Source organism: Podarcis bocagei (genome assembly GCF_964188305.1).
Source record: "Podarcis bocagei genome assembly, chromosome: 10".
Classification (NCBI taxonomy): Eukaryota; Metazoa; Chordata; class Lepidosauria; order Squamata; family Lacertidae; genus Podarcis; species Podarcis bocagei.
This window is the reverse complement of record NC_138135.1, coordinates 69074207-69101711: the sequence shown is the minus strand read 5'-3', so window position 1 is coordinate 69101711 and position 27505 is coordinate 69074207. Positions and strand designations below refer to the sequence as shown.

The 27505-nt window shown below is 42.1% G+C and overlaps 1 protein-coding gene across 3 annotated transcripts in view; it reads right to left on the bottom strand.

Annotated features, from left to right (window-relative positions):
- CELSR1 (cadherin EGF LAG seven-pass G-type receptor 1) overlaps nucleotides 1-27505 on the bottom strand; it is a 158509-nt gene that overhangs the window by 23817 nt on the left and 107187 nt on the right. For all 3 annotated transcript variants that reach the window (XM_081211344.1, XM_081211343.1, XM_081211345.1), the window contains exons 6-24: nucleotides 22295-22452; nucleotides 21440-21603; nucleotides 20489-20614; nucleotides 18554-18720; nucleotides 17650-17835; nucleotides 16486-16599; nucleotides 15874-16048; nucleotides 14663-14804; nucleotides 14181-14301; nucleotides 13178-13361; nucleotides 12458-12559; nucleotides 11345-11439; nucleotides 10408-10617; nucleotides 9686-9869; nucleotides 8861-9004; nucleotides 7883-8084; nucleotides 6611-6778; nucleotides 3959-4085; nucleotides 1954-2154 (exon numbers count right to left, since the gene is read on the bottom strand). In XM_081211344.1, coding sequence (XP_081067470.1) covers nucleotides 1954-2154; nucleotides 3959-4085; nucleotides 6611-6778; nucleotides 7883-8084; nucleotides 8861-9004; nucleotides 9686-9869; nucleotides 10408-10617; nucleotides 11345-11439; nucleotides 12458-12559; nucleotides 13178-13361; nucleotides 14181-14301; nucleotides 14663-14804; nucleotides 15874-16048; nucleotides 16486-16599; nucleotides 17650-17835; nucleotides 18554-18720; nucleotides 20489-20614; nucleotides 21440-21603; nucleotides 22295-22452 — 2970 coding nt within the window. The remainder of the gene's footprint in view (nucleotides 1-1953; nucleotides 2155-3958; nucleotides 4086-6610; nucleotides 6779-7882; nucleotides 8085-8860; nucleotides 9005-9685; nucleotides 9870-10407; nucleotides 10618-11344; nucleotides 11440-12457; nucleotides 12560-13177; nucleotides 13362-14180; nucleotides 14302-14662; nucleotides 14805-15873; nucleotides 16049-16485; nucleotides 16600-17649; nucleotides 17836-18553; nucleotides 18721-20488; nucleotides 20615-21439; nucleotides 21604-22294; nucleotides 22453-27505) is intronic.

The following is a 27505-nucleotide window of genomic DNA, read 5'->3' as shown; positions in this document are numbered from 1 at the left end:
CAAAGCTGATTAATCAACAAAAGGAAGCTGAAGCTTCTGATCTCCCCCATTAAGCCATAATGGAGGAGTTGGTGGTAATATACCAGATCAAGACAGCTAGGTTCATCCCTGTAACAATAAAGCCTAGTTTATCATTCCATCTGAACGCAGTCACCATCTCTTACACTGGACTACTGGGGAAGGGTGAGTAGACTGGCACTTGGCCACCTTCTCTAATCAAGGCATTCACAAAGGAGTCGGTGAGGAACTGAACCTCCCCTGGCAGCCCTACAGACCTGCCTCACACTTTGAGAACTATGGTTTTAGTTGCTCTGGCTAGTTCTTTAAACAAAACTAAAAATATGCCCCACAAAATAAAAAAAAGTTTTTACTGCTCTAAATGTGTGTGTGTGTGTGTGTGTGTGTGTTGGGTTCTAAAAATATTAGTTTTGTACAGGTCACCATGATGAAAACTATTATTTCAGGTATGCAACAAAGAAAATATATCATTTCCCCCCCCCCCATCAATCATCCACGGATGATTGGAACCTCTCCCTGCCATGATACTGTTGCTTTACAGAAACTTATAAAAGCTAAACCAAATGACAAGGAATTCCATTTCATGTGTGCTCCCACATTCTTTGACTTTTCATGCTCATCCGCGTGTGACTCCTTGGACAATTCTTATTCCACAAGGAAGGATTAATAGTTGCTTGAAACACAGTCACTGCTACAGTTTCAAGGAGTGGCCCTTTACTGTGCAATACGTAGCTTGCTAAAGAAAATACCTTAACAAATGGTTTAAGGAACAGAAACAAGTAGTAGTACATTGTTGTTAATTGAGGAAAAAGAGGGGCAGAAGACTGCTGTTCTCATGCTAACATAAAGGAAATTGGTTTCTGGAAATTCTGTCAAACAGAAATACGGGTTTATAAAACACAAACAGGCCCTTTGACTTGTTGAAAACGAAGGATGGACACAATAATTTTTAAAGAACCACCCGCAGGAAAGATGATGCAGCTACGGTGAAGCTTGAAATGCTAAACACAAACTAATTTCCCTGTATTAGTAGTAGAGCCTTCAACCTCTGAGACCTCCTGCTGACAGAGTAACAGTCTGCCAGGCACCAGAGATATTAGGCCAGGAAGGCAACCTAAGGCCCGGGGGCCGGGTGTGGCCCAATCGCCTTCTAAATGCGGCCTTTGGACGGTCTGGAAATCAGCATGTTTTTACATGAGTAGAAGGTGTCCTTTAATTTAAAATGAATCTCTGGGTTATTTGTGGGGCATAGGAATTCGTTCATTATTATTTTTTTCAAAATATAGTCCGGCCCACCACATGGTCTGAGGGACGGTGGACCGGCCCACAGCTGAAAAAGGTTGCTGACCCCTGTAGGTGGAAATAAGATGGCAGCCACTGTGCCTGGTACTTCTTTCAACTCTGAAAGATGAAGAAGAAATAGTGCCAGCCCCATTACCTTCCCAAAGCGCAAACAAAGCTTTATTCTCCCTTTTAAGGGCTTAGTGCTGAGAGGAGCAGCTATAACAGCCTCTCCCTGCTGCTTATTCCTGCCAACGTTCACCCCAAACCGCTGGTAAACTTACTGGGGGTCCTGATGGGGTGATGCTTTGGGGTGGGGTGGGGTGAGACCTATCACGGGGCCTGGTAACAGGTGCTTTGACCGAATGGGACTTTCTTCCCAGTAAGCGTGCAGAGGACTGGAGCCATGAGCAATGCAGTCTTGCGCCCGCTTAACAATCTGTTAGCAGTTCTGTGTCTGCCTACGTTTGTCACAGGAACAGGGTAGGGTTCCTGCTTAAAGCCAAACCATCTGCCAAGCTTCTGCTTGTCCCAAACGGTGCTAAATTGAATGTGGATTGGGGCCAGCGCAGCCTCAGCATCAAGCATTGCTTCTGTTTCGTTTGGTGCCCTGTTAAAAGCTAGCATGCGAAAGGCACTGAAATTAACTCTTACCGGATTTTCTGTCTGGTTGATTCCTATCAGGAAGACTAACTCTGAGAAGAAGAGGGCAGCCACCAGGTTTTTGTGGATGCTGTGCAGGTTGGAGCGCAGGGTTCGGATCAGCACAAGGAGGACAAAGGTGAGCAGCAAAGCTACCAGTGAGATGGAGACGGTTGTGTAAGTGATAATCTTCAGGGGAAGCGCCTCGCCGTTCTGTGGAGTTAAGAAGAATCATTTTTGCTACATGCCCTTTCTAAGTGCTATATAGAAAAAAATGTTACTTGAGTTAATTTCACACACGCCCAATCACATAGTGTAAGGAAGCAGGAACTGTAGTGACTCCAAAGAGTGATAAAAATGCCTTAAAAAATGTCAGGTACCTTCAACTCACTTGATGGTTTTTCTTAGTAATAAAAAGAAAACCACAATTAAATTAGTTTCAAACCACCAAGCAAGTTTTTACTATTTTTTCCCTCCAAATTTATAGCTTCCTGAAGTACAGTGGAACCTCGGTTGTCAAACATAATCCATTCTGGAAGGCAGTTCGACTTCCAAAACGTTCAACAACCGAGGTGCAAAGGGATGTCGGCAAATTCAATTGAGAAAATTGAAAAACAGGCAGCGGAAGCTGTTTGACTTCCAAGGCATGTTTGAAAACGGAAGCATTTACTTCAGGGATTTTGGCATTCGGGTTCTGAAACGTTAGTCAATGGAGATGTTCAAGAACAGAGGTTCAACTTTATATCCGGACCAATAGGAAAGACCATCCTCTAGATTAGTAAACTCAAGTAATCCTTTTGTGAGCCTTTATGAAGATACAATCTTTCAAGAGGCAGGGGTAATTCCATGCACTGAATACTATACTATTTACAGGTACAGTGCAGATTCACTCAGCTACAGCTAACCTTGCCTGTAATCAGAATTTTGTGTAGAATCTGTGGCTTGAAATATCAGACTTTCAGGCTTACTTATTTCAATGTTTCTAGCCCTCATAGTTTTGGAGATTAGAACGCAATTTTGCCTTGCCGGAACACGATCAGCAATTGGCTCTAGGGGACACAGTCACTTACAGAAAACTACAGAGCAGTGTGTGCATATAAACATGAGTGTATATAAACTGGCCTGCAGAGACCTGAGCAACCATCTTGGCTACAAAGGCAATAAGCAGGGCTTATTGCCAGGGATCCGTAGTAAGGAATGGCCTACATTCGCACCACCCTGCAGCTTACTGTCTTCTCCTTGATCATGGGTTAGCGACAGGGCAATGTCATTCTTCTCTGCATTTGGAAACATATGGGTAACTTCCGAAGCAGCTCTCAATCCTGACAAGTTGATTATTGAGCCAGGTGCAGGGCCTGTGACTTCCCTCCATCAAGATATCCAAGGACTTAAAATGGGCAAGCATGGACTGAAGTGCAGGGTAATGGTGCCCGGGCACAACTCTGCTTATATTTGGGAAGCCAAGGTTTCCTGCCCAGTTTTTATGGCTGTCTATTCAATGGCCATTTTTGTTCAGTTGGTTGTATCAGAAAGGAATAATGTCAGCTCCCAGAAGGTTTACTGCGGAGCCTCCCCATCTGTAAAATGGGAGTCACAGCAGCTCCCGTCTCAAGCTTAGGGTGAATTAAAGCTGCAGAGCAACTTGGAAATTGGAAGGGTGAAAAAACTGATATTAAGGGATGGAAATTCCGGGTACTAGTTCTGTATATAATTAGCCATCCTGCCGCCTTGTATGGGCCTTCAGGGAATGTGATGGAGATGAACACATTCAACAGGAATGTGGTGGTGATGTAACTTGTTTCAGAGAAATCTACAGTGTAAGATGGTAGCAAGCAAAATAAATTAGTAAAAACAAGCAAACTAACTGTAACAGGAATTAGTGTCAAGGCATGCCGTTCTGATAAACTGGTGATTTGCCTTTCAAGATAAACACAAAACACTGATGGAGGTCTAACCAAACCTGCTTAATTTTATAACTTTAGCAAACCAAAAAAAATCCCCACGAAACTGCACTTACTTCACGTTTTGAAATATCCATTAGGACAGCAAAACTGGTCATATGGTTGCACTGGCAAACAATTCGGCTCTGGCTTCTAGAGAACAGCTCACATCCCTTTGAGGACCAGCCCCCGGTTTCTCCAATTCTAATCAATGGGAAATGAAGCAAAAAAAACAAACAAGATCCAATGACATTTGTATGACTGGCTGGCAGATGGAACTATTTCAATGACGAATTGCTATTTTCCTTAAATGGCCGTCTCTCCTTCACTCGCCGACTATTAAGTAGCAATGCATCTGTTCTGCCAATTTCCATGCACAGAACTTTGTGAGGAAATACAGACAGGAATAACCTGAATAAATTTGGTGCTCTCCATGTCTTCCAAAGAAGGGCAGCCATGTGTTCTACCATGATAGCTCCATAAAACAGGTAGTAGTAGTAGCAGCAGCAGCAGCAGCAGTAAATAATAATAATGATTTATTATGTATACCTTGCCCATGTGACTGGGTTGCCCCTGCCACTCTGGGCGGTTAGGGAAGCACAAGAAGCAAGAAGATGCTTAAAATAGCAAGATTTCTGCTTCTTTAAACCTTGCCTCAACATGACAAATGTCCAAATTATATGCAGGTAGCCTAAATAAACTACGTAACCCATTCTTACTACTTTATTAGGCTTAGCTGTCTCTTTGATCTTCAAATAGTACTGAATCTTCTCTTGGTTAACACACTGTAGTAAAACTCATTATTATGTGTCTCTTTCTTTATTTGATATGTGTATATTTTTATGCTCTTCTATTGATTGCATAAGTGTATAGCTAGTGAAAGAGCCTGCGTTTCCCATGCTTTCAATATGCCATTTTGATGTATGGCATATTTTTCTGCAGAGGCGGTAATAGCTGTAATCTTAGCATACAGGAATAAAGGGCATGATCCAGAAAAAAGTGGGCACTTTAGGTCTCACTGACTGCACCTGGAGAGCAAAGCATGTGCTCAAATTTCTTCTGTTGAAATTATCAAGTTCCTACTGAACTTAATAGCCCTCTTATCAAATGTATAGTTGCTGCTGCTCTTGTTCCCAGGGTGGTAAGAGACTGTCTAAAGTCAAGATCAGAAACTGATGGAATCAAAACTAAATTTGGCCCCAGAAGGAGTGCCGCTTAGCTGCCAAATTTGTCCCTCAAGTGGAGAACCGGAAGGCTGTGATGGGAATTGTGTTTCTGGTAACAGACCTGCCAGCACACAACCGAGAGAGATGTGAGTTGGCACCTTGATTCTCCATCCTTTACTTCACATTCAAAGTGGGCTTCCAAGAAAACTAACTGCCCACCAGGAGTCTAAAATTTACACCCATGTGAGCTGCAGAGCATTGGCACTGCAGGCAGAAGGCTCAGGTTCCGTCTCTGGCATCTGGAAGGAGCACTGGGAATGTCCCCAGTCTGAAACCCTGCAGAGCTGCTACCAGTCCATGGAGACAATACTGATGGACCTTGATGGACCCAGTATAAGGCAGCTTCCTATGAGCCTGTCACAGTTAGCAAAGATGTAGGTGACATATGACTCCCCCTTAGTTAGATGTAAAAATATATGGACAGGAAACCTTACCTGCACACGACATATTACTCGGCTTATAGCCAAATCAAGGGATATTTAAAAACGGTCTTAGGTATGAGCCCCATGATTTCCATCACCACTACAGCAAGTACGGGACCACGCCCCGTTCCCTCTACAGCTGTGATCCCAATGGTATTCACCCCTGTCTTCCAGGTGCAATTAGCAATGGAAAAAAGCTGCCATTAGCACCAATTGGATTGCAAATTGCAAGCCGGGAGCGGATTTCCATTGGGACAGTGGCTGGAGAGAGAGAGAGAGAGAGAGAGAGAGGGAAGTTCCCTGCAAGCTGCGGTCAGCATGGAAATCACACACATACCCCTTACATTTTTAAAGCCCCTGGTTTGGCTACAAGTCATGCAATTAAAATTACACGTAGGAAGGCCCTTGCTGACATGGGAGCTCCAGCAGAACAACCCTCTGTTGGGCTGCGTGAGCACAACATATATCGCAGACATAGGTATTTTATGCAAGCTCCCTTTTTTTTTCTTGCAAGGAAATCCTTAGAATAAACTACAATCCCACCCATAATATGGGTTTGGAAGATGAAATATAGAGAGGTCAGAGGTCTCACAGAATCCACCACATTTCTGCCCACAGGCATGTATTTTCGATTTTTTTCATTACAACCAATGAAGATAACTAATGAGAGCAACAGCAAGTTACGATAAAGACTTGCAGGACTGCCTTTGGGCCAACTTGCATCTTCTTCACTTGGACAGTGTGTGCGCTGTCTCTTCGTGTGCTCCCTTTAGACTCACATGATACTTGTTACAAGACGACACACACATTTCCTCCTACTAAGCAGCCTGCCTTTATTTTAGCCAAATGCTCTGTCTGGACTTTGAGCAGAAATGTAATGGGGCATGAAAAACCTCCTCTCTCCCTCTCTCGCTCAGCACCAGGGCTAAACACTGCTCTAAGATTTACCCTTCCTGATAGAAAGTGGCAGCACGCAAGATTGTCACTGACTTCTTTCTCAGACTAGCTGTATGAAGAAGACCCATTAACAGGTCCACATGCAATAGCAACTTTCCAAAATAATACAGATTGTGAAACATACGCAGTTGAGTGGTTCCAGAACACACAGACCGGTTTTGTTCTCTCCTCTGTTTCCAGCAATGCATGATCAATCATAATGGGGCTGTCCAGAAGATTTGGTAAAGATTCCCCATCTCTGTAAATTATTGCACTGGTTATTGGGGTGTTTATGATGGGCCGATTGGGTAATCTGGAAAAAAAACAACCAGGGGAAAACCATACCATTACAGATGTGAAAACAAAGCTATAGTATTTTGCCCAGTTTCAGATGATAGCTTTCCACTGAATTTAGATGGGTGTGGTGTCAGGAAAAAGTTTGAAGGGGTAGTTCAAATGTGTAAAGGTAAAAGGTAAAGGACCACTGGATGGTTAAGTCCAGTCAAAGGCGACTATGGGGTTGTGGCGCTCATCTCGCTTTCAGGCCGAGGGATCTGGCATTTGTCCACAGACAGCTTTCCAGGTCATGTGGCCAGCAGGACTAAACCACTTCTGGCGCAACGGGACACCGTGACAGAAACCAGAGTGCACAGAAACACTGTTTACCTATCTGCCATAGCAGCACCTATTTATCTACTTGCACTGGCATGTTTTTGAACTGCTAGGTTGGCAGGAGCTGGGACAGAGCAATGGGAGCTCACCCCATAGTGGGGATTCAAACCGCCGACCTTCTGATCGGCAAGCCCAAGAGGCTCAGTGCTTTAGACCACAGTGCTACCCGCTGTGTATGCTTATCACATGTATGCTTATCATGTGATGACTGCAAGAATCAAGTGATAGCTTATGCATGTTACTGAGCCATCATAAATCAGAAACTGCAGATAGAATAATAACCTGACATAACCTGAAACACAATATTTTTAAATGGAGTCAGGGCACATATTCTACTGCGAGACAATGAGTCATTAAGTCATTAGAAATCAGGTGATGTACAAACATGTGTGAACTTACCCTAAGAAATTTAACAGCTTCTTACCAAAATGATATCTCTTTTAACATAGATTAATTAGAATATGATTTAGAACAACAGAGGCAGCCTTGTAAATGAATAGAGTTGTGGTCAATATTGGTCCCACTCAGAGTAAACCTGCTAAAATAATGGTCAGGAATAACTTAAGTCTATTAATTTCAGTGAGTCTACTCTGAGAATTAACTTTGTTAGCTACAACCTGTAAGTTTTGAAGACATCTAGTTTTAAAATTGCAACACATGATTGCTCTCAGGTAGCAAGGCCTTCCCATTCCAGAACACAATAGACAAATGCTACCCAAAGCAAATGAATGAAGCTCAGTTTTACCTCAGGCTCCTTCGGTCAGGATCATAACTCTCAGGCAGAAACTGCCCCAGGGTTCGATATACAATCACGATAGCAACCGCATGCTGCGCAGTGTCCTCTGGATGCCGACGTTTTCTTTTTGCAAGCACATTTTTGTTCTTCAAAAGCTCATCTTCTATTTTAGAAGGCAATCTAAGGTTTGAAGGCTTCATCGTAGGAATGGCTGAAGATAAAACCAATGCCAAATTTTACTATCATGCTTTAAAGACCTAATTCTGAGCTTGCTAAATATGAAGTGATTTTAAAAGGACCCATTTATTTTTGCCTTATGAATATTGTAATTTACATAAAAACAAAACATGACTGGAGTCCCCCCCCTTCAGTTTTTCATATCGAGAAAATGGCCTTATGCTGAGCCAAACCTGGCATGAGTTGGTACAAATGGACATGGTGGTACTCAGTTAATGGACAGGCAGGGGGGAAACTGCTTCTTCTGTTTGTTGAGTGAACATTACCCATTCTCCAACCCCATATTGGGTTGTATCCAGACCTAGTCATGTTTGAAGTGGATCCGTTGGCTAGCTTAAATCCTGTTTACTTCACTGGGCCTCTCCCTGGGGAGGATTTTTGTTGTGAGGTGTTGTTTCGTTTTGTTCTTGTTTTTTATTATGTGTGTTGAGTTTTGTTTTACTTATTTATTATTATTTATTTGATTTATATACTGCCCTTCATCCATAGATCTCAGGGCAGTTCACAAAGTAAAATACAGGATAAAAACATAAAAGTAAGTAAAACAAAACAGCAAAAAAAACCCACCCCTCCTTCCCACAGACACATTCAAAAGGCTGCATTTATTCCTTGTGAACTGTCCTGAGATCTATGGATGAAGGGCTGTATTCAAATTTAACAACAACAACTGGATCCAACTGCCTTTGTCTCATAGCTGATCTGAGAATTCACATTACAGGTTTCCAAACGCCTGTAGAATAAGCATCCTACCTTTTCTATCGGAAGCTCTGAACAAAGTATCAGGAAACAAAACAGACGATTCCAAATCTCTAGGATAATCTTCTTTAATCGCATCAAACCGTGGTACTTTAGCTCCCGTAAAATTAGACTTTTCAAAGATGTCAACAGCAATAACTAAACAGATAAAAAGAGCTTGCCGTAATACATATTTCTGCCACATACAAGTCAAACATCCAGTGGTGTTTTAGTAAACATGAGGCTTTATTAGCTTTGTAAACTACATGGATGTTGAGAAGAAATCTGGATCTATTATTGTACATCATTCACACAATCTTAATAATATAAGCCTTGGCATTAAGATAAATGACTAAGGCTGCAGTGCCTTATTCTATGCTAGTCCTACTCAGAGTAAACCCATTAGTTAATACACATTTATTTCACTGGTTCTACTCTGAGTAGAACTTAGTTGAATGCAACCCACTGAATTCAATAATAATAATAATAATAATAATAATAATAATAATAATAATAATAATATTTATACCCCGTCCATCTGGCTGGGTTTCCCCAGCCACTCTGGGCGGCTTACAGCACATTAAAAATTGTAAGACATTAGACATTAAAAAAATTCCCAATACAGTGTTGCCTTCAAGGAGATTGCTCTGCCAGTGCAAGCATTTCTGTTTGCCTGATGGAACAATCTCCCACTCACATTGTTCTGGGGCTTCTCCTGACCTCCCCAGACCCAAAGCCTTTTTAAAATTAATTAATCTAGCCAATGAATCAAATAAACATTGCAGGCCTAGGCCTGAAGCATTAGGAAGTCATATCTGATCAAGAACGACAGCTACTTACTCATGTTTGTGGTAACAGTTATGAAAGGTCTCATGTAGGTTTTTTTCATGTTCTTGGCTACGTTACTGAAATATTCCTCGTAGTGTTTCAGCAAGTATGCTGCGCCCCCCTCTGTCCTCTGGATGTGTTCCCAGTGCTCTTTGGCACGAGGGTCCAGTAGAGCACTACCTGCTTTTATGATGTTCTAGGAGAAAGAAAGGGGGAAATGTTGCACACAAAATGGAAGAACAATACTTCCTGTCCCGTCCCCCCCAAATAACTAATATTGTTGCTACAGGTAAACATGCAAATGAAACAATGCAGACACGTCCTGCTGTAGTCTTGCTTGAAGATATTTCACATGATCAAGATTTATAAAAGCAACAATAGAAAAATAACATAAAGACCCAGGCTCTATAAAATAGGGAAATAGCTATCGGCATTTGTTTTCAAGTGAAATGCATTTACAAGAGATTTGTCTGTTCTGTGACTTTTCCGCACGGCAGTTATTTTGGGGACTAGACGATGCATGCATCCAGTACATCCTACTCAAAGCCTTCGCAAAGTCTCACTCTTCAGAAACACTTCAAGGATCACCGTATGCTGTGCAGTTCCTGCAGCCAACTTTGTGATGTCTCCTTGCAGGACGTGGGTAGGACTGTGGTATGGAACACATCTGCGCTATTTTTGGAGCTAAAGTGGCGCAGCCCAAGTTTTCTCAGTATCGGTTCAGCATTTCTTACCTCGTTGAAATCCACATCCCTCGTTGCAGCTAGATCAAACCCCTGCTGCTCGCTTTCATAGCGCAGCACCCTGAGCATCATCTGGTAGGCGGTCCGAATGTCATTCCCATAGAAGGAGCCCGTGTGGTTGGTGGCATTCTGGAGCACTTTGGCTATGTGCACTGACTTGTCGCCGTCCATGTTGGTCTCGTTACGGATAAGCTTTTCATTCTGAAGACCCAAAACAACAAAGGCTCCAGCTTAGCAAGGAAACTGCACCTCTCTTCCCTGTCAAAGGGTTTAATGGGATGCTGATTCCCCAAGTGTGTAGATCTACATGCAGCGCAGTGAGAAACTGACTCCTGGACTGTCACATGATCAGGTATATGTGTGTGTTTGTGGGTGCACATCTGGATACATGTAAGAGGATACTTATGAGCCCAACACTTATTCCTGTGTTCCACTATGTGTACTGCCTGCCTAAACACTGAAAGACCGTGTGAACCAGCTCTTGGTGGCCTCTGCCCAATCTCAGATACAGAATTTGCACATACACAACCCAACAATCAAAAGCTTAAACTCCACCAGAGGAAATACTAGTGTTCCTTCCCGGTTTACATAATTAATGCTCTGAGCATATTCTGTGTGGCAGAGAAAAGGCACTTCCTGCTTGGTTCCAGTTTGAATAAGAGCGCTAAAAGTTTCTGTAGCAGTAGCAGCAGGCAGGACATGTGAACGCTCAGAGAACTCTAAAGCGAGTAACAGTCATAGGTAAAGAATTGGGTTTTCTCTCTCTTTGTGACACACCTGTAATCCCATGTAGGAATGTGAAGTTCTCACCCTGTGGGCATAGCAGTTACTCGGCAACGATTTCCAGCGATATTAAAGGGCAACTATGACTACAACACAATGCACAAGTCAGCTGACATTCGGTTCTTCCAAAGCACCCTGTACTTACCATGATTTTCAGATCCACAAAGGCAAGGGTAGTACAGTTGAAAAGTTCGGGAGGGAGCCAGCCTTTCTCGCTGTTACAGTGACGAACAGCATTTCCTTAAAAAGAAAATGTGTTTGTGACAGAGACAATGGTTGACGGCCATATGCCACATTTAATTGATAAGAAAACTACAAATGTTTAGCTTTGGGTTATCTTAAAGAAGAGTATTTATTGTAACTTAGAAGGCAGAATGGGCAGGGACACAGAGGGGCAGATCTAGCAGATCCACAGTCAGGCCTGCCCTGTGTCCAAACATCCAGCAGAGGACTGGCCTCTGCTAGTGGAAACTCCACCAACAGAACCTGGTGGAGCGACACTTCCATTGAATCCAACTCCTATCAGCAGCACAGATCAAGGGTTAGGACTGCTGTGTCTAGAATAAAAACTTGGGTATCAGGAACTGTTAGAAATATTACAGGTGTTCTAAGGCATAATTCTCTATCAGTGACCAGGGGTTTGTCTGTCCATTATTTACCATTTAAATTACATACACATCACAATGGAAAACATGTGGTGATATTGCAGAATGAAAGAGAATGTATCAGCTATATTTTCAGTAAAAATGTTTTTTCTTTTCCCATATTGCAGGGGTGGCCAACTCCCAAGAGACTGCAATCTACTCACAGAGTTAAAAACTGGGAGTGATCTACCCCCTTTTGGGGGGTTCGGGTCAAAGTTGTTGAGTTTTTTCAGGGAGGAGGTAAAATGTTGAGCTTCTTTTAGGGGAGCCACAGTTGTTCAGCTTCTTTGAGGGAAGCCAGTGATCTACCAGTGATCTACTGCAGATGTCCAGTGATCTACCAGTGGATCACGATCTACCTGTTGGACATGCCTGCCATATTACAACCATTTCATGATTTCTAATGTTCTACCTCCCATTGTGTTTTTTTTTTTAAAAAAAGGTATTCTTAATAGTTTTATGTTGATTAAACTTTCTGTCTATGCTATGCAGTTTCTTGTCTTCAGGCTCTAATAATACATTTATCTCTGTGTGTACAACAAAGTTTTAGAATCTAACTCGCCCACCCCCTGATGCTATGATAACACTTTCAACATGTTAGCGGCAGCACTTACCTGTTGATCCCTTGGGACAGGGCACTGCAGCAGGCAGCCCAAATTTGGTCTGTGGCCACCATATGCCAGCTTCAAATGCTTTGGGGCATCCATTGTAAACCACTATGTAAGGTGGAAGGGAAAGAAAACATTTCTTTTTCTGATAATATAATAGCACTTAAGTTATAACAGAAGGGATTCTGCTTCGCTGAGGACAAACATTTAGACATTCTTAGTTCTATTCTGGACTTTGAAAGGAGGAGAGGTTATTCATAAAACATGTCAATCGTCACTTTCAGTAGAAGCAAAGGATAAAGCAGCTTCTCATAAGATGCTGTACATGCTTAAACTAGCAAGCTCATCTAAGAAGTTTCTACAAGAGATGTAGAAGGAGATCTGAACAAAGCAGCGGGCAATTTGTTCTGCAGAAAAAGCCTCTGTTGGAAAGGCAGTTAGTCACAGCTATTTGGAATATTCTGTTTACATTAAATTTGCCCAGGATTCTCTTTTCTCTGAAATTCCGTTTAACAATTTATTTTATTTATTACAGAAATCTTTCTATTGCCCTCCAATTAAAAAAATAATTATAGGGTGCTTTACATAAGAGGAAAACATAGCAAGAATTAAAATGCAGGCGAAACAAATCAAAACAACAAAAAGATGCAAAGATGAAAACGGATTTTAAGAGTCGGGGTTAAAATTAAGGCTAAAATGGTCTGGTGTTGAAGTATGTGTAGGTACCTTCACAGCCATGAACAGTAACTTCAGCAAAGGGATTATCACAGCGATTGCACTGTCGCCCAATCACTCCTGGCTTACAGGGACACTGCCCTGTTTCTAGGTCACAGGTGCGAGTGTGGGAACCAGAAGGGAAACAGTCACACGGGTAACAGCGGTCGCTGCTCTGTGGTCTGTAATGGTTTGCCTGGAAAAAGAGAGAGGTTTGAGAGGTGCTTGCAAATCAAGGATATGAGCAATGGGTAGAATTCACACTTCAATGCGATTTAAAGATTATCTCAGGTAAAGGAACATTCATCCTCAGTAAAAGGATGCTTAAAGTTGAGCGGAGAAAACTAGCCAAACAATCTGGACCTGAGAAGGTTGGTTTCAAAATACAGAGATGCACTTCTGAAACACAGTTTCCCCTCGAGTGTGAATGACTACTTAACAGCTTTGGACAAAACAAGGGCTGTCAAGTACTCTGCATGTTTCATCCCTTTTAAATGAAATATTCCCTTTCTATGTGTGTATTGGAGGCCGAAACGTGTTCGAAGTGAACAACATTTCTGAAGTAACTACATGTTTTTACTTCAACAAATTATATACACGTGGCAAACTGTGACTAGTTCAAGCATGTGTATGCATGTACATGCAAAAGAGCTTGTGAGAGACCCAACTGGAGAAATTCTTCAAAGCTTATTCTGCATACTCTTAATTAATAATGTGCAGAAGGTGCTAAGGTTATTGCCGACTGAAAGTAGGTGTCTGCAGCTTGTCACAGCCAGCCCAAACAAAAATATAACCCTATACAAGTTCATTTGGCCAATTCTCAGGTTGGCCAAACGTTTTTCTTCTTCTCCTTCTTGAAATGTAGCTATTGAAGTCAGGTTCATGGAAAGTAATATAGAAGGCTTGCAGAAATGATAGATAACATCAACACAACTGCTTCATTTTGAATTGCAGTTATTTGTTATGCTTTAGCTTGAACGTTAGTTCCACATGAAGTGCGCAATCTTTTGCTTACCTTACACCGACATATTCCATTAGTCTTATTGCAGTCAGGATCAAATCCCTTACTGATCTCACAGTTACATGGCCCGCAAATGGGATTTCCCCACCAGCCTCTAGGACAAGGCAAATCAATTCTACAAAGAAGGTGGAAAATATATTTAATGTTCAGCTTTGGAGCTACAAAAAACTAAAAGATCTCTTCTACTGAAACCATTGAGGCATAGTTTGTCAAGTTACAGAAAATGGGAGGGAAGGTGGGTGAAAAAATTATTATTGAATAAAAATTATGGTGGCACTCGTTATATAGCACTTGATGTGGAATTTCTTACAAATATGCACCTTTTGCACATTTTCTACATGATAAAAAGAATAAAGGAAAATTCTGTTTTGAATAAGGTAGTTCCTCCTCATTTCTTTATACAAATACAAGGGATTTGGGGGAGGGGGATGGAGTAGGAAAGGAAGGCTAAGAATTGGCCAGTGTCATTTGCTTACTTGCTTTCACAATATTGCCCATAATAGCTTTGCCCACATTCACAGGTGTATCCATGAGAAGAGCTTGGCTTATGGACACAGGTAGAGACATGCTCACATGGGTTCAGGCTGCACACGTCAACACATTCTGTCCCAAAGTACCCTGAGGAGACAAGGTTATAGACATATAGCAACTGCTTTGTAATTTATGACCTGTGCATCTCAGGAAAGCAATCTATTTTATTCTTATGCGCTAATAGCACCTCTTTGGTTATCAGGAAATTTATCTCCTCCTGCAATACACTGTCTAGAGAGATTACTGTTAACAGCACAGTAAAGTTATACTTTTCTAAAAAGTTGGGATCATATTTAGGAGCAATTTCTGCCTACACACACATTTTTTTCTCTTTTTTTTGCTTAAGGCATTAATTAAAAATATAGGGTTGGGCAGAGGAACCCTTTTGCCCAGTTCAAACACATACACACCCCAGTGCAAGACAGTTTAGGTTGCAGTCTTACCTCTGAAGTAAACGTGCATTAACGCAACATCATTCTGCAGGTTGAGGGCAGAGGAACACTTCTGCCTAGTCTAATGTCCCACCTAGCCCAGTGCAAAAATGGTGTGGAATGCAGCCTTATTTCTGAAGTAAGCACACCTTGGCTCAGATTCAGTTATGTAGTTTGAACTTCAAAGTCAAACCCAGTTTGAAAGAAACTGGCTTGCATAAAGACAGGGAGGATATTAAAACATTTTGAAAATTGAAACCATTTTTTTGTAATCTAAACAAATGAAATTATGTTTTGCTTTTCCATCACATATTTAACTCTGATTATTTTCAAGCTTGTGTCAATCTTCCATTTTTCTCCTGAAAATCCCATTCTGCAGCAAGGAGAAACCTTTCAAAATTCTGCAAACTAAAACAAATGGACATTTAACAGGTCCTTTAAAATGCAGCTTTTAAAAAATGACGTTGCAGAAGAATTTGCATTTCGGGTGGGATGCTTTTCTCCTCCAAGAGAAGGCATTCAAAATGAGTTCACGAAGATAATGGAGAGCAACAGGGTACCATCCACAACTATGATGGGTGCTTGCTATTCTTGATTTTTATGGGATTATGAGCATGAATTTCTGCAACTGTTGCCAAGTTCTTTAAGAACTTTCATAACCACAGAATTCGATAATCCCTCCAGGCTCTCATTACTATGAATAGTGTGCTTGAAGCCATTATTACCTGGATCACAGACACATGAATAGCTGTCCCAGTCATCACTACAATAGCTGTGCTGGGGACAAGGGTTAGAATCACAGGGATTGTCCACTTCACAGCCTTCCTTGACATTAACCTTGATTGCCTGCTTCATGTTCAAGGTCGCTACATTTGTGGACGTTTCCCCCATTCTCACTCCCTGAAAAAGGAGTGAAGGAACATAAACAATGGTAACATCCAACTAGTATCCCAGCTTTAACATGCAGTGTTAAAATGGAAGAAAAGCATGCCTCCCCCCCCCTAAAAAATAATAATTCCCGATCAGTCATGGAGAGCTAATGAACCGGAAATCAAAACCAACAAACTGCTGGATGCCATCCTGACACAATACGCTTAATTAAAATCAAACGGATCTGGGGACACAGTTATGTGCTTAAAGTCTCATTAATTTAAATGGGACTTATGCCCATTGTCCTCATAATTAAGTCAACTAAGTGTTCAGTGTTTAAAAGAGATGCAGAAAAACAAATGAATACCACCCCTTTCTGCCCTCTACCCCAAATCGGCCCATTCCCAGAGGAGATGAGAATGCTTCTCATGGGTAAACATCCCCTCGTTACTTATTTCAGCTTTCACCTGGAGACAACCATAGAAGCCTTGCTGAACAGAGACTTGATCTCCAGAGACGCCTCCTACAATGATGCTTTTCATTTTAAGTCCAGGCAGCTGATTTCCAATCTGTACAGTGCTCTGAAATGAAGAACACAGCAAAGGAGATTGCCACTTCTTTATACATTCTCGGTTACAATATTTCACTGATATAGGGGACGTAATCAACAATAAACTTAAAGAGGTAATGGAAGCTGTTTGTGTTCTGCTTCAACAAGGAAGCATTTCCAAGAGGTAAAATGCCTTTTCTCCATCAATTAAACTACAGGACAGCCAGTTCAGTCAGTCAGTCAGTCAGTCAGTCAGTCAGTCAGTCAGTCAGTCAGTCAGTCTCTCTCTCTCTCTCTCTCTCTCTCTCTCTCTCTCTCTCTCTGTGTGTGTGTGTGTGTGTTCTGCAGCCAGGAAGGGATAAAAATCATTTGGCGCTAAAAATTTCTTATGGGCTCCGATGTGTGGGTTTTGGAAAAGTTGCAAAATCTCGCTTATTATAACTACAGAGACTATGTTATCCTTCATGTACCATTGGAGGAAAGTGGGTTCTTCTGCAAATTATTTTTATTGAAAGGTTTTCATGGATAACAAAGGTACAGTGGTACCTCAGAAGTCGAACGGAATCCATTCCGGAAGTCCATTCAACTTCCAAAACGTTCAGAAAGCAAGGTGCGGCTTCCAATTGGCTACAGGAAGCTCCTGCAGCCAATCGGAAGAAGCGTAAGCTACGTTGGATGTTTGGTTCCAAAGAATGTGCACAAACTGGAACACTCACTTCCGGGTTTGCAGTGTTTGGGAGCCAAACTGTTCGACTCGCAAGGCGTTCAGGATCCAAGGTACGACTGTACATATAACATCTATGTTTTCAGTTCATGCAGTCCTATTTGCAGACGAGTTACATTTGGTGTGAGACATTGCTATCATAGGCTTTGTGAGGTTGGGGGGTGAGGAGAAAGATATGGGGAAGTGGGGCAAGGAAGGGGGGTAATGATGGAAAAACAGGTTCTTGAACCCATTACAGACGTAAGGTAGAACACCTTGGCCTTGGTATAGTTCACAGTTATGCCGCCATATTGTATTACTAACAGTTGTTCATTCTGGTCTCATGTTTATGCTGAAAGGTTACTGATGCCACCTCACCTGATACATCCCATAATCCAAGGATACAACAGCCAGGTATTTGATGTCTTTGCCGTCTTTTGCACTCTTCAGTTCTATTAGCACATGATGCCACTCGCCATCACTGATTCGGGACTGAGTCATCCGCAAACTAGCCACCTGGTTCAGTCCATCGTAGACTTCAAATACCACATATTTGTTCAGTATCTGTTGAAAATATTAACTTCGGTTCATTGCTGGAAAAAACGGGTTCTATTTCAATCCCTTGTCATGTACTAGTAATGATACCTGCAGTCTGCATAGTTTGCACGTTCACCTGGGCTGTAAAGTCTGCAGCAAAGCAAAGGTTGTTCATTCCAGACGATCCTATTACAGTGGTACCTCGGGTTACAGATGCTTCATGTTACAGACGCTTCAGGTTACAGACTCTGCTAACCCAGAAACAGTACTTCGGGTTAAGAACTTTGCTTCAGGATGAGAACAGAAATCGTGCTCTGGCGGCGCAGCAGCAGCGGGAGGCCCCATTAGCTAAAGTATCTCAGGTTAAGAACAGTTTCAGGTTAAGAACGGACCTCCAGAACGAATTAAGTACTTAACCCAAGGTACCACTGTATTTGTTTTTAAGTATATATTGAGAAATATTTGTATCAATAGTCTGTCTTCCATTTGAATGCAATCTGTTATTTTCTATCAGAAATGTCTGTTTATGGCAAATGGATTGATTCAGGGATCAGTGCTGTAGCATTTAATTTCTCCTACCTATTTGTTCTAGATTTATGAACATAAACTGTTACCTGGAGTAAACATAGTAGGGAATAAGCCTCAGTAGACACTGTTGGAGCTGCTTCTGAGCAAAAAAGTATTGGACTGTGCTTTATGACTAAGTATACATATTTAAGTTTGGTGCTGTGTTGAACCAATCTACCTGAATGTTGATCTTGGACGAGACCCCTGCATTTGCTTGCATCAACATGCCATTAACCTTGCGCGTTCTAAACATGAGACCAATGTACCATGGCACAGAAATAGTGATATCAAGATCACTCCAGATGATGATGCTTTCTCCGGTGAAACGTTGAGGGAAAGGCATTACTGCAACATTGGATAAAAAGAAAACAAAACAAAAGGAAGAATTTTCATTGAAAGTTTTGAATTGGAGTGGGGGGACACACACACACTTATTTTTCATGGCATTCTCAGTTGCACTGGCATAAATCAAAGCATGGCACTCCTAAGTGTGGCTGGCTGAGACTGTGCTCAGGACAGCTCTTCCATGGAAAGTGGGATGTGGATAGACATGCTAGTGGATTTTTGCCTGGAAGCACATAAATCCAGGAAGGCATTGTTGAGTAAATTAAGGGCAAGTTGCAGTATTCAAGTGGTTTGGCTCTGGCAAAAGAATCAGTGTCTACACTTTAACAATGGTGAACTAATGGTCTTCACATGCTGAATTATGGCTTCCAAGAAACCAGTGGTCTATCAGGGGGCTTTAAATGTATGTGCCATGATAGCCAACACTTCCCTCAGTTTGGAGAAACACAATCCATCAACTACCAGTGGAAATCAATATCAACTAAGAAAGAGCAGATACAGCAGGCGCTTGTATGGCAGTATATAGATTGCAACCCTTTCTGAGCAGCTGATCTGTATATCGTCCTTAAATCCACATAAATGTTTAAAAGCTTTCGCCCGTCTGAAGCAACAAACCCTACAGCAAGCTTGCCACAGAATAGATTCGTTCACTGCATAACAGGCATGCTGAGCTCAGCTATATGTGTAAAAAAAAGGCACCATTTCTAATATCAACTTTATAAACACAAGGTAACTAAACCCAGCTTGAATTTTATGGTTCAGATTTTCAACAGCAATATGGGTCTGTCAAGCTCTACTCTCTAGGCTGTAGTAGACATGCCATCTTATGTATCAAGGCCTACCAGATGGTTAATAAACTTCATTTTCATGGCCCCAGGTGAGCCTCAAAAAGGTGTGTGTGTTTTTTATAAAAGACCTGGTAGACTAAAACACATGGCTGGTGTGTCATGAACATCCCAGGGCCTATATATTTGACAGCCCTCTTATAAATACACGTGGGTCTCCAAAGTATTTGGCATTCAGCAGCCATCGTCCCCCCGCACACTTCCAATGTTTGCTTCACCTTGGTCATAAATTGCTAAGAGTTCCCTTTTATTGACATTACTTATTTCCCCTTATGCATATTTCTCCCCACAGATACGTTACGGGAAATAAGTAATTGATCTGGAGCCTCCTGACAATAAAATGAATCTAATGTTTTTCTAAGGAGATTTTTTTTTTTTTTGGCAGGAAAATTGGTTTACACAGGAATACGGAGCTATGTCTCTGCTCCAAGTGCATTTTATGGGATCGTAACGCAAAAGGGGACCAATAACCTGCTACTTAACATGAGTCAAACAGGTTCTGACTCAAATCGTGATTAGATATTAACACACCATCAAAATGTATTTTTGAGTTCATTAGTTTTACAGGAGGAAACGTGTGGCTTAATGTTCTTTTTTTAAAAAAAATTATTGCAACAAAGCTCTAGATCCTTTTTCCTAAGTTTGAAAAAAAAAGGTGTGGTTGTACACAGTTTTGCTTATACTAGGACAATATAACAGAACCACACACACTACCCACCCTATTTTATGCATTTGTGGACTCTCCTTTCTCAGAGGTTTTAAAGCAGAGGTTGGCTGTCCACCTGTCATGGATGCTATGATTCTACGAAAGCACCTAAGGGGCCAAAATACAAGGCTGAGGGCCCAGAAGCTGCCCTGTAGCAATTCATGTTTGTTCATATATTATGGGATGTTTTACATGGGAAAACGGACGAATTGCTCACCTTGCTCACAGTTCTTCCCTCCATACTGCAGGGGACACTCACAGGCGTAGGTATTCCATTTGTTCACACAGGTGCCTCCATTCTGACACCAGTTGGTGGTGCAGTAATTCTTCTGAGCTAAACAGCCTGGCATTACAAAAGAATCGGTTTAGCCCTCCACTTGTTTAGCATTCTACCGACCCCCATGCTAAGAACAAGCTATGATTAATCTCATTGTTAGCTTTCTGAATGGCTGCAACTATACACAGTAATCCAGGGGAGGGGGGGCTGCTGCTATGAGTTATGCAGATACTGTGCAGCTTCCTTACCCCTAACTGCAGCACTGCTGGACAATTTTGAAACTTCTGGGGAGTTTTTAAAAAGCAGTTTATTTGCGCAGAAAGCAAACTGCCGCTGGAAGCTCTGCAGCTTGCACACAAGCCCTTGCGGGCACCCAAACGTTTGTCTGGATTGTGACTCTTGGAAGTTAAGGAACTCAAAGATGCAATATCACCATCAGCGAGTGCATTAAATAATTCGCGGCATGACATGACCTCCCCTTCTTTTCAGTGCAGGGGGTCTACCCAGGATACAGACTCTTCCTTCTCAGATTACTGAAACTGTATTGCAACAAAGGTCACCTTTGAAATCCAGTTCTTGTCACTTACCCTGCAGGGTAAGTGGGGTACATGTGACCCTTCAGACATTGTTGGACTCCCGTTCTAGTCCCAGTCAGCATAGTCAATGGTCAGGAATGAAAGAAGTTATCATCCAACAAGTGCCGGTACTCACCAGCAAGCAGAGGGAGGGGGCAGCGCATAGGGGAGGGGAGGGGCCTGACGTCAAGGCTGGGCAGCGAGGGTGGGTTAGCTGCTTGATGCACCCTTACCCACCCACCTACTGGGATATTACTTCTCAATGAAACAAAACCACATTTGTTCTGTTTTCGTCCCTGCAATATCAAGTTTATACCTGCAAGAGTGCCATTGTTGGCTATAAAACTGGCCATGTCAATTGGCTTGCTGTCAATGGAGAGGTTCCTCATACATCCAACAAACTGTCTGTTGTGCACAGGAAAATCTTCAGGCAAGTTTGGAACTCCTCCAAGGAGCAAAGGGCCAGTTAGATCCAAAGACCTTAAGAAATCAGAAATCCAAAGACGTTTAGAAATCAGGTATCAGAAAATCCCCTCACAATGGCTTTTGAGTGGTGGGCGGGGGCCACCCACCTGTCAATCACACAATACTGAATTTGGCTTGCAAGGCTGCTCATGATAAGGATTGAAATTTTAGATTGTAAACCTGCAGGGCTACGTTCTGTCCCCCCACCTGTGTATTTTCTTTTAGATTCTATTATTTTATACCCTGCAGTGCTTTTTAGGTATGTAATAAACCATGATAACAACAGTTGTCTAGCCAATAGGAGAGACTGCATCTAAAATAATTATTCTCTCCAATCTCAAATTTACTTAGAAGAAATCATCTAGTGAGTTCAACACAAATGATAATAATAATAATAATAATAATAATAATAATAATAATAATAATAATAATTTATTATTGTTTATTATTTATACCCCACCCATCTGCCTGCGTTTCCCCAGCCACTCTGAGCGGCTTCCAACTAAACACTAAAATACAATAACCTATTAAACATTAAAAGCTTCCCTAAACAGGAAAAACTCTTTCTTAACACAGTCACATTTGAAAGTGCACTCGCATATGACAGTGACCCATCTTAAGCACACCTAAGAGATAAGGAGAAGGTCTTTCAAGATAAGTGGTTTATATCATTTGTGAACAGTAACATTTTTTTAAAGCGTCTTACTTTTTGGAGCCTGTCTGTGTTCCCTGAGCAGCACACGAGTAGTTTCCAATAAAACTTCCGAAACGAACAGCGACTGTAGTATCGCAATCATCCACTGTTACGACTGCCACCTTCTCCCCTGAAGGTCCATGAGGAATACCTAATCTTCCTATGTTGGGCTTCCGAACCAAAGAGATAACAACAACAACAACAACAGTGAGAAAGGAACTGTCAGCAAACCTGCAAACATTTCATGCAAGGGGAAAAAGTTATTAATGCAATAATTTCCCAAATGCTTTTGGGAGAGATAAAATGACCAGCATAAGCAATTAGATAATTTTTCCAAAACCAGCTCTGCCAAAGCAAAAACGTTTAAGCAGTTTTAAAAATGAAATCCCCCCCCCATGAATATAATTCACAGCTATCTCCTAGCCAACAGCCTGGAATTATGCTTGGGAGAAGAGGAGGAAGATTTCCAATAAAATTCTTAATTACTGTCTCCTTGATTGTGGACAATATCCCAAACCAAAAAGCCCAATTGGGTCTACCAATAAGTTGTCTCTTGAGCTCACCAATGTTGCTGTAAAACTGCTATAGTCAGCCCTACAGAGAAGTTAAGAGGATTGCTGGTGGAAAGGAGGAGCAGTTCAACAGAAAGGAAGTATAATCTCAATGACTGCCTCACCAATCCAATCCCAAATCTGCTTGCTTCCTTGGGAGAAAATGCCACTGAGGCTCAATGACATAACAGGAACTGCAGGAAATGTATTACTGCACCGTTATTATAAATGTTCAGTAAATGACTGATAACAAGGAATCCCCACAACTGGCCAAGTTCCAGATCAGCAGACTATCTTGTGGGATGGAGAGACACAGGTTCCTGTACATGGAGCTACAGCAAAATATTTAAATGACATTCGCCACGGGACTGAGAATGTTAGAAAAACCCTTTTAGTAAAGCCTGGCTTCTACTCTCACCGCTAAGAATGCAAGAGAATTTTAAGTGCTATCATAGCCACGTCTACCCAGAAGTAAATTCCAATATATTGGGTTATTCTTGCATTGCAGGGGGTTGGACTAAATGACCCTCAGGGTCTCTTCCAATTCTGCAATTCTATGATTCCATAGTCAGCGGGACTCATTTCCTAGCAGGTGTGCTAGAGTTTCAGGATATTGTTCATAATCTCACATGTAAAGTCCTGTTGCTGTTGAAGACACTGGAGTCACTCAAATTAACAGGCATTAGCTAATATTAACCTGAAATAGTATTTACTGCTGCAATAATTAATGCATACAGAGCAATAAAATAACTACAGCTTGAATTACAACCTAATTCATTTTAATCCTGACAATAAGTAAACATATTGCACAGATAATCAATGTCGTACATGATCTTGACGAAAGGCAAAAGACTAAAATTGTCATATTTAGGGATAAGCCGCTCCAAAAGGATCACCACAGAATTTGTACTTTTCAGAAATTTCTCAAAAGCTGTTTCCTGATAGCAGACCATCCCAGTGTTTTCCATTTCCTCCTGTGTTTACGGTGACCACATCATTTGGCAGCTCTTCACACAAAGGGCTTGACATCTATCAGGTGACAGTAAGGCCTAGTTCTCACAAACAGAAGATGAGATAAATCTCTATGCCTGCGCAGCAACAAATCATACTGCAGGTGAGGGCCTCAACTGCTGGAAAGTTCGTCCACATAAAACAAAACAAAACTGCACATAGAAACTAGACGTCAAGAAGAAAACAATTCTTTTTCCTGACATCTATGAGCAGTACAGGATATTACTGTGAGCATGTGTGGCAGGCAGGCCGGGCGGGCGGGTGACAGACCGTTCAATCATGTCAGCCTCGCATGCAGTACAGGCTACAAGCAGTTCCACATCCTCATCTGCAGTTTGTGACAAAATTTTCCAAATTCAGCGAGCAGTAGATGTAGTAACGTGTGCAACGTCAGCACCAAAAACGCGAGGAATTTCATATTTCACCTTAATATTGTCATATGAACACCAAAGCTGGCATTGAAGTTCTACCGGGTATATAAAGGATGTTTCCCCCTCACAGATGTTGGCATTTAGACACGAAACAGTAGTTATGTCTGTGATGCTCGCAATCTTAATGCAGAGTTTACCAGTGTTCCTACTTTGGAGCAAACAGAATGAGGGTTTCTTTTATATTCAGTTGAGCTGAAGGTGTCCTTGCTGGCCTAGGGTGCTTTCTATCAGCTTAGGCTCTTGTGGTGGCTGCAATCTTTTCTGGAAACAAGTGGTGTGTTCTCTGGAAACCTGTTTAAGCTGCTGTAATATGTTGCATATGATGAGGTTCTTGAAGTTAGCTCAAAGTCAGTCCAAAACACAACATCCAAGATTTTGAGTGTACAGCTTGCTACTAGAAACATACTTCACTAGTTTGGCCAGATTTGCCTAAGTTTCCTTCCAAGCCCAGTTTGACGTCCTTATGTTAAACGCTAAACTTCTTTCATAGCTTGGGATCTGGGTTCCCCAAGGACCGCCATATTTCATGTCAACCTACCTCAACAATAAGTCTAATTCCAGCACTGCTGCTGTTGCTACCCATGTTTTATACCCCTAGCCCAGGGGCTCATCAGTTCCCACTGCCACACTATCCCTTGTTGTTTTCTAGCTCTTCCTTTACTCCTTTAGAGTTCTGGGATACCACATTTCTTCTTGCCAGAAGCCAGCCCTGATTCAAACTCACATTGTACTGCTTCTTATTTGGCTGTCCCTGAAACAATCTGGGAGATGCTGCAAAGAAAGAGAATTATTCTCCTATAAATGGCTTCTAGAGCAAAATTTTCTTTACCTGTGTATTACTTCATTAGGACATTGTGCTGTTCTGTGCCTTCTTATTAGTACCCTGAAAGTGAGTTCTCACACTACCTTCCATACTGGTTACAGATACTTGAGTCAGTGCTGTAGCTATAGGCAGGTGGAGGCTAGCTGGGTTTTTTTGCCCCAGATGAAGCCTCCAGAGGGGCACCATTGAGGCTCCCAGCCTGTGTGTGTGTGTATGCATGCAACTGCATACATGGTGTATGTGTGCGCGCGCCAAACTGGGTCTTTGTCCCGGGTGAAATAAAGCCTGGTTTCGCCTCTGCCTAAGGGCAGGTTTTGATTATCTCGCTGCCCTCTGCCTGCTAAAGTGGGGGTGGGAGCAGGCTCTGGAGACTGACATGAGCAGAAAGCTACCTAGAGCTGAAGAGGAGACACAATGAACATCACCTCTTCTCCAGCGTCAATGTTTTGCTGAACCACAGGATTTGTTTTGGCCCTTCTAACTGCACTGAGCGAAAACAAAGGAAGAGGTGTAATAAGCTTGCGGCTCCCAGCTACAGCTGCCACCTAGATAAACCTTGATCTGCTGTGCCTCTGCTTCCCATTCCAGTTTTGGGCTGGAACAGAAGGCAAAGGTTTCAGTTTTAGAGAGAGCCTTGAGTCCATTTTGCGCTGCAGAACCTGGTTTTCCCTTCACACACCAGGTACGGTGGTAGAACGGGACTCTGCTTCCTGCTCCAGCTCTGAACTGTTGGGGACGACAGCTTGTTTTCTACTCCCATATCCAGCCACAGCTCCATGAGCTGGAGAGTGCAGGACATTTCCCTCTCACATCATGCTGCATATCTGAGACATTTTGGTTTGGCTGGTCGACTCCTGCCTGAGTGCAAAATATATGGATATTCTAACTGTTGAATGAGTGGTTAAATTGCCTTCTTCTTCTTTTTAATACAGTCAAACCTCGGTTGTTGAACGTAATCTGTTCTGGAAGACTATTCTGAAATGTTCGACAACTGAAAAACTGAAAACGGAAGCCTCAGTACAATAGGGAAACTCAAAACGGAAGCCACGTAGCACGTTCGGCTTCTGAAAATCATTTGAAAACAGGAGCAGTTATTTCCAGGTTTTCGGTGTTCGGGAGCCAAAATGTTCCAAAATGGAGGTGTTTGGGAACCAAGGTTTGACTGTACAGTAAATGGAAGCAGCAACTGGAAAAAGATCACCCCTACATTCCATCTATTTTAAAATGAGAGACCAAAGATCTATAAAATACCCAGAGTTTTCAAAAGATGCAAAGCACATGCAAATTTCAAAATGTAGTGTGAGCTTTGTACTGAGGGCACTTTAAATAAAAGCATGCTTCTCTGCTTGCATGCCTTGGTCAGCGGTGGAGGTGAAGCATGTCAACTGTATAATTTTACACTCTTCCCCCATTTCAAAGAGCCTGGATCTGATGGCTTTCAAATTCTTTTGCAAAAAAAGTGTTCACTCTCCTGGGCTGACCCTATTAAGCCCCATGTTACCTGAAAGCCATCTTTCATTAGCTGGAAATTATGCCGCAGCTTTGCATTCAGGGGTAAATGCTCAGCGTTGCACAGCCAAATTTACCAGCATGACTACTATTATTGTTAATGGGAGCTATTTAACAAAGTCTGTGCTTGTGGCATTGAAAACGTGCTTCTTGCTGCTTTCCTGCATACTGTTCATATGAAAATAGATTGTGATTAAGTCTTCAAAGGCCACATACTGTTGATGTAAGAGAAGAAAGAGGTGGGCAGGAATAATAAAAAAGAGGCTTAATTACTAATAATTGCCTTGAGATGGCTCAATTTCTTTTCTTTTCTTTTTGTTTCGTTCCATTACTTAACAGCAGCAACAGTCAGGTGGCAGCCTGTGGGCAGCATCTGGAGGAAGCAGACAGGGGCCGTTTCCAATCAGATGGAATCAGTTCCTATCGGTTTCTGTGTGGCCAGAAGTCCTTCGGCTGCTGTGCTTACCCTACCCTCCTCTACACGTCCAGTGGCTCATTTGCGGGCTCACAAACACTCTTCTTCCATTAAATCCATATAAGAATATATTACCATATCTTACAATATTACTATGTCTTATCTCTGAATAACACAGGATGGTTGCTGTAGCTCTGTGTCTACTGTTAGACAGCAGAATGCCTCTGAATGCCTGTTACTGGGAAGCGCTGGTTCTTCTGGCAGGCCTCCCCTGGGTCTCTGGCGTGATCCAGTAAGCTCTTCTTATGTTGACGGGTTAAAGAGAATGCCAAGGCACCCCTGCCCTTTGTGAGGATAACTTCCAACCAGCTTTAGTGAGGATTTCTTTTCTGTCCTTTTCAAGTCAGAAGTCTGTACATACTTACCTGTGAATAGGAATGGGGCAGAAATTTGCTCAGTTCACATTTTAATGCAAACCTGCCT